At 38.1% G+C, this 18417-nt stretch overlaps 1 protein-coding gene across 1 annotated transcript; it reads right to left on the bottom strand.

Moving 5' to 3' along the window:
- Window positions 1-466: 466 nt before the first annotated feature.
- Window positions 467-1624, bottom strand: LOC109241853 (chlorophyllase-2, chloroplastic-like). The gene is made up of 2 exons (XM_019408672.1): window positions 1282-1624; window positions 467-973 (listed from the first exon to the last, which is right to left on the bottom strand). Exons 1-2 carry the CDS (start codon window positions 1609-1611, stop codon window positions 770-772), a joined length of 534 nt encoding a protein of 177 aa, XP_019264217.1. The 5' UTR covers window positions 1612-1624; the 3' UTR covers window positions 467-769.
- Window positions 1625-18417: the final 16793 nt, after the last annotated feature.

Raw genomic sequence — 18417 nt, 5'->3', positions numbered from 1 at the left:
TGGGGTAGCGGTTGCTTATCGGGTCACTTGCAAGCAAAGAGATACTACAAGTATATATTTGTGCGGAAAATGTAAACATGATGCAGATTCCCTTCAGACCATGAGGATTGTCTTTGGACGGTTGAGGATGACGTCCTTAGACCATGATGTCCTGGGCCATGAATTTTTCGGTGGGGGATTCGCAGGATACCGTGTATTTTGAAGATTATCGACGATTCTCTCAATAGAAGTCGAAAACCCGTGAAACTTGAGCGAAACCCCAAACTTCTACGAACGAATTCTGAAAACCGACGATTTGGTACGATCCTTAGCAATTTCAAACGAGGCTACCATCGGAAGAAAGGTTATGACGAGAGGAATCTATATTCCCGCTCTGATACCATGTTAGAGTCGAAGCTCGATAGTCACGGCGGAAGTTAGTAGAAGAAAACCCTAGAAGGGTTGAGAGAAGAAGGAGACTGAAAAATGAGTCGGTCAAGTTTTTAATTGACCAAAAATCCAAAATGTATTACTCAGTATTCTCTATTTATATTTACATGTGTAATAAAGCATAAAATGTAATATAAAATGTAAAGTGTAAAACTATAAAAGGGCCTTCTGCTTTTCCTTGGCAGATTGGGACTGTGACTGTTGGGCCTGAGCTTGGGCCTGAGCAGTATCTGGGCTAACATTTACTCGCCTAAATTATATACGCTCAATTCGTCCATTTGATATCCTAATTACGTGCAACTGGATCAATTCCTAGTAGTGCTTGAAATTTGATAGGCGTTTATGTTGAGTTGGAGAGGTTGCCATATCCTAAAGCTAGTGAAAATGCTGTTTTACCACCTCTGCTGTGGCCGGAGACGGCGAGCTTGAGTAAATCCGGCTGCACTTTCTCCGGAAGAACGTATTCGAGGGCGCCATTGCTTAACCATTCTGTAACTTTGGCTGCTTTTTTCACTTCTTGGCTTTGAGAAACCAGTGGAGAAAACTACAAAAATCCGAATGCAAGGGTTAACAAAGACGTTAAATTCAATCTTGATGGATTCGTACATATATTTAACCTTGATCCATTAGTTTAACTCGACTCATGTACATAACTACTATATACAATATATATATATATATATATATATATGCAAAAAAATATACATATATTGTAAAAGATAATTATATATATTCATTTTTAACCCATAACGCTGAATTCGCTGAATTCTGAATTCGACTCTATATATCCAACAAACAAACAACTATAAACACAAATGGTGAGGGGGGGGTAGGTATAATAAGAATTAGCACCTGAGGAGCAACAACTATATAGCGGTGGGAAGAAATATGTTGAAGGAGAGACTTGTACCAGCTAGGCTTGAGAACGAAGCCATGGAAAAAGAGTAAAACTGGATAAGTTCCTGGTATGATTGGTGAAACAACTAACAATGGAGTTGGGGGTGAAAGATTATCATTATTTAATGATCCCTTTTTCACCTTTGTTATTTTCGCAGCCACATCTCCTTCTCTAAAAACAGATAATAATGATCCATCATAATGTAATAGCGGTTTCTCAAGAACCTTTTCCATCTTTCTTTCTTTCTCTCTCGCTCTTATTTTCTGTAGGTAGATTTTTTGCATGCAGCAAACAACGTTTTTTCTGAGATTTATAATTGCAATCGTAAGCACGAGGTCCTTCGAGATGGCCCAATTGGTTTGGAAGGCGGTCATCCACACAGATGACTTGGGATCGATTCCCCTTAATGTCTTTTGGGTCGAGCCTATCGCACAACGCTTGCCTAGTACGATTTACATCCCCTGTGTGGTTTGTAGGCTATTTCACAATGGGGAGTTTACCCGGTGCGCACAAAGTGTTCATCACAGAGTGCTCACCCGAAGAGCAGAGGTTGTGGCAGACGTTGTAGCGGCAGCGAGGATTTTTCTCGGGTTCCAAAAAAGCGTACACATGGGCGGAGCTAGAAACCGGATTACATGATCGGCTGAACCCAGTAAATTTTATCCAACAATATATTTGGAGATTAAACAATTCATTAAATATGTACAAATATTAAACCTGGAACCTAGTTATTACTAGCTTTTAAGATCGCTCTTCTAATATTTAGAACCCATAAAATTAAAATTATTGGCACGTCACAAAATTGGTACGTGACTTTCCGCAATTCATGAAGCTACACGGAAAATGCTCGTTCGTGACTTCATCATTATAATGATGATTTTTGGGACTTGAATTTATTGGGAAATGCAAGAAGTCGAAAGATGTTTCAAAAATTAAGAAACAGACAAGAATGTTAAGTTCTGTTAGTACAAAATTAAGAAAAAGCCAAAACTAGGGGAAGCGAACGTGTTTTTAGCAGCTCTTACAAAAATACTACAATGTAAGCCTAACAATAATGAGATGTATATAACACAAACTATTTGAGTATCTTATGATTTTAAAGATGTCATGTTATTATGAGTAACTCATTAATGCTAAAATTGGAATGTTAAAGGAAAGTAATTTTTAAATACTATAAAAATATGTTATTTTTTATGGGACAAACTAAAACGAAAAAATTATGATATAAATAAAATAGATGGAGCCTCACTTCAAATATGTGTTTTTTTCTTGTGAATACAACAATAACAATAATAACAAATTCGGTGTAATTTTATAAGTGAAATATGAGAAGGGTAGTGTGTTTTTTTCTTTACAAATAATACTAAAAAATAAAGCAAATTTCAAACTATATTAGAGCAAATGGATGAACTTAATTTGTGTCCCACAAGCAACTTCTTTATAATAATAGCTCTCTTATTTGGACAAATGTCAAGTCTTAGGTTTGAGGTAATGTCACATGCATATATATATATATATATATATATATATATATATATATATATATATATATATATATATACTTTTGTCTTTTTGGTCAAAGTGCATGAACATGGGAGCAATGACAAAAGTGAAATAGAACCAATTGACACGTGATAAATGGAGTTGGGTATTCGTAGTTTGCATTTGTTTCTCGATACAGACGTGCTTTGACGAAAGTTAACTTGACTGATGGCTGATATTCATCATATTTCATTCGATCAATTTGACGGAAGAATGAAAAAACAGACGCTATCAAATGCAAGTCTCTAGTTTAATTCTTTGGAGTCCGGAACCAAAATATGGTTCTTTTGGACTCAAAATATTTTTTTAGGTGGAAAAAAAAAGTTACCATTCTATATAAAACACGGTCATGAATCGCGTTTTACCTTAAAGGTCGTTGGGACGTTAAGGTAAAGCGCAATTTGTTACTACGTTTTATATAAAACGCGTTTTAATACCGCGTTTTACCTGGAAGCTGATAAGACGGCTATATAAAACGCGGTTCATTACCGCGTTTTATATAAAACGCAGCGGTCCCCCCTCCCCCTCCATTAACGATCCAAAAAGCTCGTGTGAACCCCACTCGCCCCGTAAAAAGTAGATATTGTTGGTCCCACATCCTAGCCAAGTCTTCTATTGTTGTGGGTTGNCACCTGCATTGAATGAGAAAACAAGAGTACAGAGAAAGAAGAAGTAGTGTCATTGTCTATTGTAATTTTAGTCGATGCTAGTTTGTAGGATAAGTGTAGTACTTCAACTTTTCTGTAACAATTTCCTTTTGTGTTTTTTTATTGTAGCAGACCTTTTTGTTTAGTTTAATTTCTATCAATTTTAGTAGTTCACTTGAAATGAATATTTTCCAGTTTGTTTTAATATTTTACTGCACTTTGTTCTTTCATTATATTAAATGTAGTTTGTTGTGTTGTCAGAATACAAATTATCTACAAAAAAACTTTAAATTATCCACAATCTGTAAACATTGAATGTTCAGATTGTATATAATTTTATAGTTTAATATGTATATAATTTGTACGGCCTCCAGTTGTATTAATTTCTGTATATAACTGCCAGTTCAAGTTAAATTAATTTCTTAAAACTTGTAGTTATATTGTAGATAATAAATATTAACTGCTATGTAAAGAATGTAAAAAATGGAGGTAGATGCTTGCCACAATACAGAAAAACATGTTAACTAACACAGAAATAAATTGAAGTTAACTACATTTTTAATCTTCAAAATCTCAAACAATTACACACAAAATTCTATTAACTTGAACACACTAACAATTATTTTGAAATACTATCCTAACTACATGATATTTTTTTTTTTTGGTGCATTCTTGCAAGATCTTTTGTTATGCCCTTCACCTCCACAGTTTCCACATGACACCTTGTACTTCTTTGACTTTAGTTCATCATATGTTTTGTATCTTTCCTTTTGAGGTCTTCCTGGCTGCTTTTTCTCTCCCGTAGGTGGATTTACTACTTCATCAGATATATGTTGTGGCACATTCCATTTGCTTTCATCAGGAAGGGGATTTACTAGTATTTCATATGTACGGAGTAGGCTCTCCCTTGTGTAATACGGCGAGCAATAGTTTTCATATCCTTCATTCCTGTCCCTTAAAGCTGCCAAAGCATGCGCACATGGAAGTTCATCAAGTTGGAACTGGCCACAAGTACATTTCTTGTTTTCAAGACACACAATATACCGCTTCACACCATCTATCACAATATGGATATGATCTATTNGATTAGTTAATTTCTATCAATTTTAGTAGTTCACTTGAAATTTAATATTTTCAGTTGTTTAATATTTACTGCACTTGTTCTTCATTATCTTAAATGTAGTTGTTATGTTGTCAGATTACAAATTATCTACAAAAAATCCTTCAAATTATCCACAATCTGTAAACATTGAATGTTGAGATTGTATATAATTTTGTAGTTTAATATGTATATAATTTGTAGGGATTTACCTCCAGTTGTATTTAATTTCTGTATATAACTGCCAGTTCAAGTTAAATTAATTTCTTAAAACTTGTAGTTATATTGTAGATAATAAATATTAACTGCTGTACAGAATGTAAAAAATGGAGGTAGATGCTTGCCACAATACAGAAAAATATGTTAACAAACACAGAAACAAATTGAAGTTAACTACATTTTTAATCTTCAAAATCTCAAACAATTACACACAAAATTCTGTTAACTTGAACACACTAACAATTATTTCGAAATACTATTCTAACTACATGATATTTTTTTTTGGGTGCATTCTTGCAAGATCTTTTGTTATGCCCTTCACCTCCACAGTTTTCACATGACACCTTGTACTTCTTTGACTTTAGTTCATCATATGTTTTGTATCTTTCCTTTTGAGGTCTTCCTGGCTGCTTTTTCTCTCCCGTAGGTGGATTTACTACTTCATCAGATATATGTTGTGGCACATTCCATTTGCTTTCATCAGGAAGGGGATTTACTGGTATTTCATATGTACGCAGTAGGCTCTCCCTTGTGTAATACCAAGAGCAATAGTTTTCATAAGTTTCATTCCTGTGCCTTAAAGCTGCCAAAGCATGCGCACATGGAAGTTCATCAAGTTGGAACTGGCCACAAGTACATTTCTTGTTTTCAAGACACACAATGTACCGCTTCACACCATCTATCACAGTATGGATATGATCTGTTGAAGCCCTCACCTACAATTACATAGCAAACAGAAAGAAAAATATTTACAATCATAAAAATAGATTATCTATAATTTATCTACAACTTATCTACAATCTACAAATTAACTACAATTTTTCAACAATTTATCTACAATCTGAAAATACTGTGTATTAAAATATTATTTTTCTGTACCAAATAAACAGATCTTACCCTAAGTTTCTGAGATAATGTACTGTTTTTCTCCAATTCTTTGTTGAATTTGTACCTAAGGTATGTGAAAGTACCCTTTGCCTTCAATAACTTCTCTTTTGTCCAACGTTCAAGAAGTGTCCTCATATGCTCTAATAGGTCAAATATTGGCAGCTCTCTTGCATCTTTTGTTACAGCATTCAAGGACTCTGCAATGTTTGAAGTCACAGTCCAAGTTCTATTCACCGTTGCATATACTCTTGACCATCTATGATAGCCAATATCATAGAGGTATGATTTAACACGCGGGTCTATCTCTTCAATCTTCGACATCCTTTCATTAAATTCATCCAGAGTGTATGACCCTGCTGTAGCAAAGTACAATTCATTTAATTGTAGATGACCCTTCTTGAACTTTGCCCTTATATTTGTCCAAATATGCCACACGCAAGAGTAGTGTGGCACGCTCGGATAGACAATTGATGTTGCCTTCAGGATACTCTCATTCCTATCTGAAACAACTTACATTGAAGTTCTTTCACCATATGCTTGCTTGAATTGCTTAAAAAACCACTTCCACGATGCGTCGTTTTCCGAATCAACCACTGCATATGCCAAAGGCAATATTGTTCCTACATTATTAGTAAAAAAATAATTAACTGGCAGCTTTGAAAATGCATATAAAAACACAAATACATATAAACTATAATATATCTACAATGTATCTACAATTTATAAACTGCCTACAAAATAACTATAGTTTTACCTGTTGCATCCATTGTGCTTGCTGTCAGCATAATTCCCCTGTAGGCTGTCTTTAAGAATTTCCCATCAACCACTACTACTGGTCTACAATATTCCCAACCACTTATTGATGTACAAAAATCAACAAATGCATATAGGAAGCATTCATCTATTGTCTTCTTCAATTTAACAACTGAACCAGGATACGTCTTCTCAAGAATATAAAAATATTTTGGTAATTTGTTGTAGGAGTCAGCCGGATGACCTCTCAATAACTATAAAGCCTTTTCCTTTGCCCTCCATGCTTGCATGTAGCTTAGGTTCACTCCATGTTGGGATAACATGTCAGTTTGTATGTCCTTCGGTGTGTAAATTGTCTTAGGATCACAATACTTTGGCATGACCATGCTACCAACTACAACTGCAGTACATTTGCGCTGTATGAATGTATCGTCCATTAAGGTGCATGTGTGTTGTTGGTTGAAACTCCTGATCTTGAACATTGCAGAATCATTAATTGATGTTGCCTTGAAGTGCCAATTACAGTTTTCTGGAACGCATATAAGCCAGTAGCTACAAAAAATACATTTATAATAAAGGTTATCAATGTAGATGTAACAAAAGCACTGTTTTAACATAAAGTAACACACTATACAATAGAACTACTTTTCATCTACATATCACAAGGAAAAAACTGTTTATAATGATTTAATATCTTCATACCTTCTGTGGCTAGATCTTTTAACCCTGTATTGGAACTTGTGTATGACAGAATAGTGCCTCATTGCATTTGCTATTGTTTGCTTGTCTTGATAAACTTGTCCTTCTTCGATAACACTTTGTGTACCTTCAGTTATTATTTCACTTTGATATTCCTCTATAACGGGAGAGGCTGGCATATCAAGTAACTGTATTATCCCGGACGAACCTGCATGAAAATAAAGATAAACAGTGGCATTACAACATTGTAGAATCTTTGTAGATAAATTGTAGATGAATAGAAATATTTTGTAGTCAATTTTTTTTTCAACATGGATTGTAGCTTAATTGTAGTCTAAATGTAGTAATGGTGTTGATAATCATGAAAACTATATTGCTTTATGCCTCCTAAAATTGATTTGTAGTTTATTTGTAGATAAATGTAGGAATTTTGTAGGTATTATCCTAAAATTAGACTTCCATAGAATTTGAATCATAACAAACCTGCACTTGTGTTCTCATTTGTAATAGCCAATTCCATATTGAAATCTCGTACACTTGTGAGTAACGGATACGATCCTAAGTTTTTATTCTCCTTTTTTGTCTCCATATACACACTAACCCCCATATTGTTACTAATCTCCATTGGAGGACAATTCTCATTCACAATGTACTTGATTTCTACAATTTTTTCTGAAGTATCAATCATTAATTGCTCTGCAATTGTAGAAATCAACATACTGTAACTTGCATCTTCATCGAGCACAATGCCATCAACTTGAAAATCTCTAAATCTGCCATAGCTATCCCAATTGCCATTAAAATGTAGCATTATTGGGATTTTGGACATGATTGCGTGACGTTGGTGAGGTATTCTTCAAATTTTTGTTGATTTTTTGTTTTTTTGTATTGACAGAAAAAGATGAAGAACAGAATTTTACAGAAAAAGACGAAGAACAGAGCTTCTGAGATTTGTAGAACTAATTTCTACAATTTGAAATTGAGCTTCTGATTTCGACGAACTGAGAATTTGAGTTTCTGATTTCTGATTTCGACGCACTGACAATGAGAGAATATCGAAGAATTTTCGTTATATGATTTGATCTGATTAACCCAAATCTTTTTAGAATATTCTTCTCCTGTATTTTAGCGCCACAAATTAGGAAGTTTCAGCTCCTATTAATGAGTATTTAATGATTGGTATATTAACTGTAGAAAAAATGTGGACAGGGCGGGTAATTTAGAAACTGTGCACATTTTTGGTAATAAAGTTTCATATATGGTATAGGAAGGAAAAAATCTCAAATTATAATATAACTAACACATAGAGAATTCAAGATAAATTGGTGCTACTGGGCTCCAAATATGGAGCCTGGAACCCATATATGAACATTTATTTATAAAAAATAATTATTTAATTTACAAACTAACATGTAAAATAATAAAACTAACACATAGAAGAAATCAGGATAAATTGGTGCTACTGGGCTCCAAATATCGAGCCTGGAACCCATATGTGAATATTTATTTAAAAAAATTTATTATTTAATTTACAAACTAACATATAAAATTATAACAAAACTAACACATAGAAGAATTTAGGATATCTTGGTGCTACTGGGCCTCAAATATCGAGCCTGAAACCCTTATGTGAATACATCATAATTAAATATTATATAATTATAAAATTTAATTATTTAATTTACAAACAAACATTTAAAATTATAAAACTAACATGTAATTAATGTTGTTTAATTTACAGTAGACGACATGGAGGTGCCGCTTATTCATCCCGCACCTTCCAACGATGAGTTACTCTCGTTACAAGGCGATCATAGGTCCGCCCACATATGGGAGGCTGAGTTACTGTTGGCCCAAGTAAAGGTGAGTTTTGAAGACTGACAAAGGAACTCAGACATGGACCAGGTCCATCCTAGTGAGGCACAGATATGGTCAACTCAAGCATGCGAGATGCACGTGAAGGAGATAAACCTAACTTACAAGAAGTGATATCTCCTGATCATGATCGAAAAGGTTGCATATTGGATAAGGAGAAAGACTCCTTACATAAAGAGAACATTGCTTAAGAGACGGACAGATAGAAGAACCAGTTCCAAGTGTCTGTCTTTTATTCTAGTTCAATTGTAGTAGGTGGTTTTCATATTGTACCTTTTAGCTTATCTAGAAGAAATTGTATTAGGTACTCAGAGTTTTCAAGTTAGAGTTAACTTGAAGTTGTCGCAACAGTTGAGGCTGTGTGCTACAACGGGATTAGAGTTAATCCTAGGTTTACAAAAGAGTTTTTGTAAATGCAGTTTTTGGCTTAGTGATTTTAGTGGAGAGTTTGGGAAAATCCTACTGGAAAGCAAGTCGTAGTTTTTTCACCTTTTGAGCCAGGTGTTTTCCACGTAAAATCTTTGTGATCTTTAATTTCTGTACTTATTATTCCGCAACAGTAGTGGTTGGAAAAATAGGATGAGAGATCACATTATAGGAGAGGACTATGAACTCTGGGACAGTGTTACTGATAGTCCCCTGGCCACTACAATGAAGAATGCTGAAGGAATGGATGTGCCAAAGACTAGAGCTGACTGCACTACTGAGGACTTGAAGAAGTGGGAAAAGAATGCTAAGGCCAAGAAATTGCTGGTGTGTGGACTTGGTCCAGACGAGTACAGCAGAATTCAAAGCTGCACTACTGCTAAGGAAATTTGGGACACTTTACAAGTGGCTCATGAAGGAACACCTCAAGTAAGGAGATAAAGAGGAACACTGTTGTATTCTCAATATGAGAATTTTACTACGAAGGAAGGATAAACCATCCAAGAGATGTATACAAGGTTCACAACACTAACAAATGAACTTAAGTCTCTTGGAAGGATTATCCTTGAAAAAGACAAGGTCTGACAAGGGTTTTGCCAGTTACTTGGGAAAGCAAAATCACTGCTATTCAGGAATCGAAGAACATTGCCACTCTCAAGTTGGACGAGTTGATTGGAAATCTCACTGCCTATGAACTTAGAAGGCAGACCATGAAGATGGATGCTCCCAAGAAAGAAAGAAGCCTGGCTCTCAGAATCGCTGAAGGTGCAGATCTAGAGGAAGATGAAATGGCTATGATCACGAGGGACTTCAAGAAGTATCTAATGAGAGGAAATGGTTCTTCAAGAGGTGCAACCTACAACAAACCAAGGGTCCCTGAAAAACAGACCAACGAGGACTGTTACGAATGTGGTAAGACTGACCACATGATCAAAGACTGTTCTCAATGGGAAATTGAATGGAAGAAGGAAAGGGTTGAACGAAGAAACAGGAAGAAGGAACAGGTTCATCCAAGAAGAACAAAGGATCAACGAAGGCTATGGTTGCTGCCTGGGGAGAAAGCTCAGATGAGGATTCAGAAGATGAAGATGGAGATGAACAAGCACTTATGGCCATTGGAGAATCAGATGATGAACAAGAGGTAAGTGTGATTCTTCTCAAAGACAAGATTAATTTTTTGTCTAAAGAAAGGCTATCTGAGTTACTGCTAGATTTCATTGATGAGTCTGAGGTCATAAACAATGAAAAGGAACAGCTGTCTAAGGAATGTGTAATCTTGAAAGCTAAGTGCAAGAATATGGAACTCAGGGCTAGTGAAAGTGATAGTAAAAATACTGAGTTGAAGAACCAGGTTCTTGAACTTGACACCACTGTGTTAGAGCTTAGATCTGAAAATTTAAAACAAAAATTAGGAACGGGTAAAAAGAAAGCTGATCACATACACCTCACCTTAGAAGAAAATTTAGGAAAAATGAAGGATGAGTTGTACAAAAAGGATGAGCAGATAAGAGTCCTAAAAGAAGCATGAACTAGACAGAACTTGCAAATGGAATAAGTCCTCTGATGCACTATCCTGGCTACAAGAACATCACAGTAGCAATACGAGAGGACTTGGCTATGGGACCCCTGCACCTAAGTGGGATCCCAAAAGCAAGTACATCACACTTTTTGAGAATAAAATATGCACACACTGTGGTAAGACTGGTCACTTTAAAAGTGAATGTAATGCAAAAGAAAAGGCCAGTCAAAAGAACAAAAATTCAAGGGAAAAATAGGCTGCCAGGATGGGCTAAAAAGAATTTAATTCACCCTTTTGCCGCATAGAAAGGGACCCAAACTAGTTTGGGTTCCTAAGACTAACCCCTGATTTTCTCTTGTAGGTCAAAGTGAAGGGGAGCAACCAAATATAGTACATGGATAGTGGCTGCTCAAAGCATATGACTGGAAGCAAGAGCCAGTTTCTTTCATTTGAGGACCTCAAAGGAGGTAATGTCTCCTTTGGAAATGGTAAGAAAGGTGAGATCATTGGGGTTGGAAAGGTAGGTAAGACAGACTCACATTCCATTGAGGATGTCTACCTGATAGATGGCTTGAAATATAGCCTGATTAGTGTATCACAACTGTGTGACAGAGGTAACTTGGTAGCATTCACCTCTACCAAATGATTTGTGATAAATCTTACTACTGACAAGATTGTTTTGCAGGAAAAAAGAGTGAACAATATATACATTGTAGATTTGTCCACTCTTTCAGAAAATGAACTCACTTGCTTAAGTGTGTTGGACAATGATCCCCTCCTGTGGCACAAAAGACTTGGACATGCAAGTCTAAGTCAACTCAACAAATTAGTCTCCAAGGATCTGGTGATAGGGCTTCCTAACATCGAGTTTAAGGAAGACAAAGTTTGTGAGGCTTGTGCAATGGGGAAGCAGGTAAGATCCTCTTTTAAAAGCAAGAAAGTGGTAAGCACGACCAGGTCGATGGAACTGGTTCATATGGATCTCTGTGGTCCAATGAGAACATTAAGTACAGGTGATAAGAAATATGTGATGGTGCTTGTTGATGGTTATTCTAGGTTTACTTGGACATTGTTTTTAACATCTAAGGATGAGCATTTGATATGTTTACTACCTTTGTTAGAAAAACTCATAAACAACTAGGTAATCAACTTGCATCAATTAGGTCTGATCATGGAACTGAATTTGAAAATGCTAAGTTAACTGAATTTTGTGATGAGCATGGTATAGATCATAATTTTTCTGCCCCTAGGACTCCTCAAGAAAATGGAGTAGTTGAAAGAAAGAATAGGACTCTGGGTGAGATCCTTGACATTCCTTCTGAAGGGTATGATGACTACACAAGGCAAAGATGGCCAAGTCTGGACTCCCTTCCTACTGCCCTCTCAATCACCAGGAAATTCTGTGATGTCGCAGAAGTGAATGAGGCCAAGTTGTGCATAAGAGTGAAATGAAGCCCTGCCACAAAGTCATGTTTGAGTTTGTCAATAAGTGTTTACTGCCTAGCCAGGAAAGAAGGAACATTGCTAACTATATGGACTTGGTTTTGATGGAGTGTCTTGAAAGTGGAAGGCAGATCAACTGGCCTGAATTTATTATCAAGCTACTGGACAAGGTTATCAATGGCTCCAAGGCCCATGCCACCCCTTATGAGTTTATTTTGACTATTGTTCTGGATCGTTGTAAGGTGCCACTGAAGAAGTGGGAGATGGCCACAAGCAAAGACCATTTTGGAACCAACACTTTGATTGCTTGTGACTATGAGGTGACTTTCGATCCCAATGAACCTGGTTCATCTAAGAAGACACCTATAAATAGCAAAGTCAAAGCTCTAGTGCAGGAGAGTGGGGCAAAGGATGCTGAGATAGCTAAACTGAAGGCTCGTTTAGCAGAGGTGGAATCTAAGAGAGATGCTCTCAGAACTGAGCTCACAAAGGAAAAGGAGAAGAATAATGGCATTCTTCAAAATATGTTGCACCTTCTCCAAGCCAAAACCCAACCCTCCAGCTCTTCCAAGCCTTATGATCTTTAGCCTTCATTTTCTGAACCTTGTCTAGACCTTTCAGTGACCCAGATTAGGGATTTTTCTTGTTTTGCTCATGTTTTAACTATTTTTGTTTCTTTTTGTGGATTGTGGTAGAATCATATCCCCTATCAATGAAGTTTACTGTTTTTGCTCGTGTTCATTGTTTAAATTTCCTTGATAGTTTGAATATGCTTGGTGATTACTGATGATTAATCCATTATTGCACTTGCAGTTGCCCCAGTGGCCATGAGTAATTGTTAAATTCTGGGAATTCACACCGTATTTATGCAACTTTTCGATGATGCCAAAAGGGGGAAGAGATATTGTGCTTTATATTCTAAATAAGTGATGTTTATAACCTAATGAACCTGGTCCTTGATGATAAGTAAAAAAATTCTAACTTTGCATTGATAAATAAGATAAGTTCTGACAGGGCCTAAGTGAGTGGAAAGCACAGAGTTTGTCATCATCAAAAAGGGGGAATTTGTTGGCCCAAGTAAAGGTGAGTTTTGAAGACTGACAAAGGAACTCAGATATGGACCAGGTCCATCCTAGTGAGGCACATATATGGTCAACTCAAGCATGTGAGATGCACGTGAAAGAGATAAATCTAACTTACCAGAAGTGATATCTCCTGATCATGATCGAAAAGGTTGCATATTGGATAAGAAGAAGGACTCCTTACACAAAGAGAACACTGCTTAAGAGACGGATAGAGTTAGAGGATGAGTTCAGCTAGAACTCTTCCACCATGGAAGAGTAGCACCAGAATTCTAGTGAATCTCTAATTACTAACTCCAAAAATATCAGTGCTCTTCTATTTTACAGGTAACGCACATAAGCAGAAGTAAAACGTAAATTGAGTACAAAATAGCAAGGCAATTTTGCAAGCAATTTGTGTGCGATTCAAGCGTGCAAACCTGAAGCTACTTGAACCAGATAGAAAAACCAGTTCCAAGTGTCTGTCTTTTATTATAGTTCAATTGTAGTAGGTGGTTTTCATATTGTACCTTTTAGGTACTCAGAGTTTCCAAGTTAGAGCTAACTTGAAGTTGTTGCAACAGTTGAGGCTGTGTGCTACAACGGGATTAGAGTTAATCCTAGGTTTACAAAAGAGTTTTTGTAAATGCAGTTTTTGGCTCAGTGATTTTAGTGGAGAGTTTGGGAAAATCCTACTAGAAAGTAGGTCGTGCTTTTTTCACCTTTTCAGCCAAGTGTTTTCCACGTAAAATCTTTGTGTTCTTTAGTTTCTGTACTTATTATTCCGCAACATTAGTGGTTGGAACACATAGAAGAACCAGGTCCTTCTATAATCAAGTTAGGCAGAATATTGGGTACCACACAAATCACTCCCCCCCCCCCTCTTGTGTGGTATTGACGTATAAAACATCAGTTACTGACCCAGACTCTCCGCGCCAGGAGAGTGGACGACATGTGGGACTTTATGCATGACAGAGTTCTCCATGCCCGTGTAGTCACACGTCTGCGGGAGACGGGTTTCTACAGGATTTTGGAAATCGTGCGGCTGCAGCTCGATTGGTCTTTGGTCACGGCCCTGATAGAGCGGTGGCGACCGGAGACGCACACATTCCACCTGCCCGTTGCTCTCCCACCTGGCATGAGAGAGATGACACGTGTGCGGTACCTGGACATGCTGCAGCGGCTCAGAGCTTTCCGGCTAGAGGATGAGAATGTACTGCATGGGACCAGTCCTTTTCCATTGACGACTATTCGATAGTGGCTGGAGGCATTGCATCCTGAGATCGATGGAGATACACCGGATTATCATGTTGACCGGTATACCTGCTCCTTATGTTTGGAGGGGTCTTGTTCCCGAACACTTCGGGGAACCTAGTCAGCTTGAGATTTCTTCATCTTCTTAAGCGGCTAGATGATTTACCCCAGTACAGCTGGGGCTCTGCTGTTCTCACCTACTTGTACAAGTATATGTGCCGGGAGAGCATGGGCACCCAGAGTGACGTTCCTGGATTTTTGCCGCTACTATAGGTGACAACATATTCGAATACTCTATTCATTTTAACATACCTAGTAAAAATATATCTTTAATTTTACGTCAACTTTTTATGTTAGGTTTGGGCCTGGGATCGGTTCCTGCAGTTGCAGCCACCTCTACCACCATTAGATCCGGAGTTGCCGCCTCTAGCCAGGAGGTGGGTTCTCCGGCGGGGACATACGCGCGAGTACGAGGCTCGGCATAATCTCTCCTTGTGCAGGGATATATTGGACTTGTTGGATGGCACACAGGTAAATGTATATCTAAGTTTACTTGCCATTGCTTCAAACACAAGTTGCGTATATTTCTGTTCTTCCTTAATAGTTCATCTGGACGCTATACAGCAACGCGTTGTTAGCTGGCTTGCCCTGTTATTGCTCGGCCGGCCGACTTATGTGGGGCTCTTCTGTCCCGTTGTTCTGCCTTGATATTGTGGAGCATCATGCCACCGAGCGGGTACTTCGCCAGTTTGGCAGGCCGCAGATCGTACCGACACCTCCCACCTGGCAGACCACACATTACCAGCGGGATGATCCTACCAGGGTGGACAACGCATATTTGGCATGGCTACAGGATCGGATATTTACTAGGGACTAGCGATTTCACCTGATTCCCCCCCCCCCTTCACCGAGTCGGAAGGATACTGAGCATGATTATATGCCCTGGTACCGCGGCGTTACCTTACTTTTCATCAGGAACCCCATTCATCGAGCTGGCGGTCGGTACGTTCCATACGCCGGGAGGCACGAGGCACTGGTATGCTATTTGGTATTCTTACTTATAACTGTGATATAGCGTTCTGTAATTTATATTTTACATGTTGTGCGGGCTATTGGCCTACATATAGTCCACCAGTTGGTACTACAGATGCAGCAGCATGCCTGCGATCCTGCGGTCGCTTTGTAGGAGTATGGCCGGCAGGTTACAGAGCTGGCTGCCCGGACACTGCATCGAGCCACAGAGGACGAGCTTTTAGAGCACGTCCTTGCTTATGTGGCGCCAGAGCACTACCATCGAGGTAGGCCTGTCCCAGGAACGAGGGGACGACGAGGTATGGCTGTCCCACGAGGCAGAGGTGCCCCACGAGGCAGGGCTGTCCCACGGGGTCGTGGGGGCCGGCGAGGAGGTGGTCCCCAGCAAGGGGGTGTTGAGGCACCTGTTCAGGCACCTGATGAGGATGTTGGAGCTGATCTGCCGGGTGACCTCCATCAGCTAGACGAGCATCCCAGCAGCATATCGTCGTACAGCCTTCAGCTGGCGTTCACTCCAGCCGCATCGCAGTTGATCCCTTCAGATCCATTGTTGATCACGGGCACGAGTATTACCGGACATGATTGGGAGCATATGTTTTCAGGACCATCGACCACTGTTGAGGATCGGCCGACCCGAGATGTAGATGGTGGGCGCTGGCTGAGTTATGGCTCATCGTCGACGAGCGGTGTGGATCTTTCACGGGCGCAGGTATGTTTGTATTACTATTAAATTTAAATATATTTTTATCTAATTGATTCGCAATAAATAACTTTATAATTTTCTTATTAAGGCTACATCCCAACCCGTTGCGGAGGCCACTTTGTGCGATGCTGAGCAGGATTCGACGGATGCTTATATTCAGGAGCCCGATGAGACCATGGTAAGAAATTTTTTTTTGACTTAACACGTACATTACTAATATATATTTTCATATACTAAGCTGACTTATTCTTTTGTAGGTTGCTGATGGATCGACGACCCCTTCCACCAATCCTGCCACCACTACTGACGATCATGCTGCAGCACATCCTCCGATAAAGAGGCGACGTGATGAGGATGATCCTGATAGCATATCTAGGCGGGATGGGATGCGCCTCAGGCCAACGGCTGCATTGAAGCACACAGGCTGTGGGACACATTGATTTTCTTTTTTTGTATTTAATGTACGCTATGTAAATATTATTTTATGTAAATAATAACAACAATTTTTTATGTTTACATAATATGCGCATTATATTTTTATTTCCCTGTTTCTTCTTTATTTTAACACTACAACACAAACATAGAAACTTAACATAATTTAAATGCAGTACAACTAATGAAAACACATGACAGGGGAAACATAAAGATAAAGTACTACACTCAACACATACATATCATTATTTAGTCACCACCGCCTAGTATTCTCTGCTCCAACCACTTAAATTTCTCTTCCAGCTTATTTTTTATTCTTATTCCACCTCTTTGAGTTTCTCCTTCAACTCCGCAATTTCTCGTTTGTTTTCTCGTTCATATTCCCACTGTTTTTTGGTCAAATTATGAAGATACTGCAAAGATTTTTTGTAGCATTCCTGCTCACAGGGTTCATCAAGCCATACCTCAAAATTGCAAAAATTTTCGTTCTTGCCTCCAAACCTTTCACACACATCCAGTATCTACGCCCAACTTGACCGTCATCCCAATAGTCTGCCATCATACAGCGTTTGGCACATTGGTACATACATGCGGTCAGACATTTGTTAAAGCTAAAAAAAACCCAGCTTTTAAGGAAAGTTTAGCTATTTATTATGGTTAAGCGCAAAAAACAACTAGAATGTGCCCATTATTTATAGGCAAGGCAACACACATAACATAGTATTTAACCGCGCTATATATATTCACGCAAAACGTAGCATTGAACCGCGCCATGCTTGACGTGTTAAAGATTCTTTCTGATACGAAACAGCTTTTTCGCAGTCGGACAGCTTTTCAGATCGACAAGACAACACAAAAAACGTAGTACTTAACCACACTATATATATTCACGCGAAACGTAGTATTTAACCGCGCTATGCTGGGCAAGTTAAAGATTTTTTCTGATACAAAACAGCTTTTTCACAGTCGGGCAGCTTTTCAGATCGACAAGACAACACATAAAACGTAGTATTTAACTGCGCTATATAAATTCACTTATTTATCAAACATCTTCCTCCTCTGACAGTGTAGTTTTCTAATAATTTTAGGGTGAAACTCGAAAGTGAACGTAAATATTTTCCGTATTTTAATCCAATACTATTTTTGATTACATGAACGGGAGGGAGAAATTCATTAATTTACTCAACTCAAAAATGTTAAATATCAATAATATGTAACAAGGTTGTGAAAACATAATTTTATTTGATACATCTTGCAACATAAACAAGTACAGACACTTATTACAAAAAACATTACGAAAACAAAACACTACGTGTATCCTTGATAGTTGGGCACATTAGACGAACTTGCACCAGGAGCTGGATTACCACTGCCACCCAAACCAGCTGAAGGACATTTACGACGGGCATGTCCTGTTTGCGAGCATATGCCACATTTACGCGCATAAACGGTATCACCAACATCCATTTGGTTCGGTATACGCGTTCTCTTTTGCACT

Source organism: Nicotiana attenuata, unplaced genomic scaffold (assembly GCF_001879085.1).
Source record: "Nicotiana attenuata strain UT unplaced genomic scaffold, NIATTr2, whole genome shotgun sequence".
NCBI classification, from domain to species: Eukaryota; Viridiplantae; Streptophyta; class Magnoliopsida; order Solanales; family Solanaceae; genus Nicotiana; species Nicotiana attenuata.
The sequence above is the reverse complement of the archived record's forward strand: the minus strand, read 5'-3'. Positions and strand labels throughout refer to the sequence as shown.

Coding starts and splice junctions, on each gene's coding strand:
- LOC109241853 (XM_019408672.1), bottom strand. CDS start 1,611: ATGCAAAAAATCTACCTACAGAAAATAAGAGCGAGAGAGAAAGAAAGA. Junction 974..1,281: donor ATATAGTTGTTGCTCCTCAG/GTGCTAATTCTT, acceptor GGATTTTTGTAG/TTTTCTCCACTGGTTTCTCA.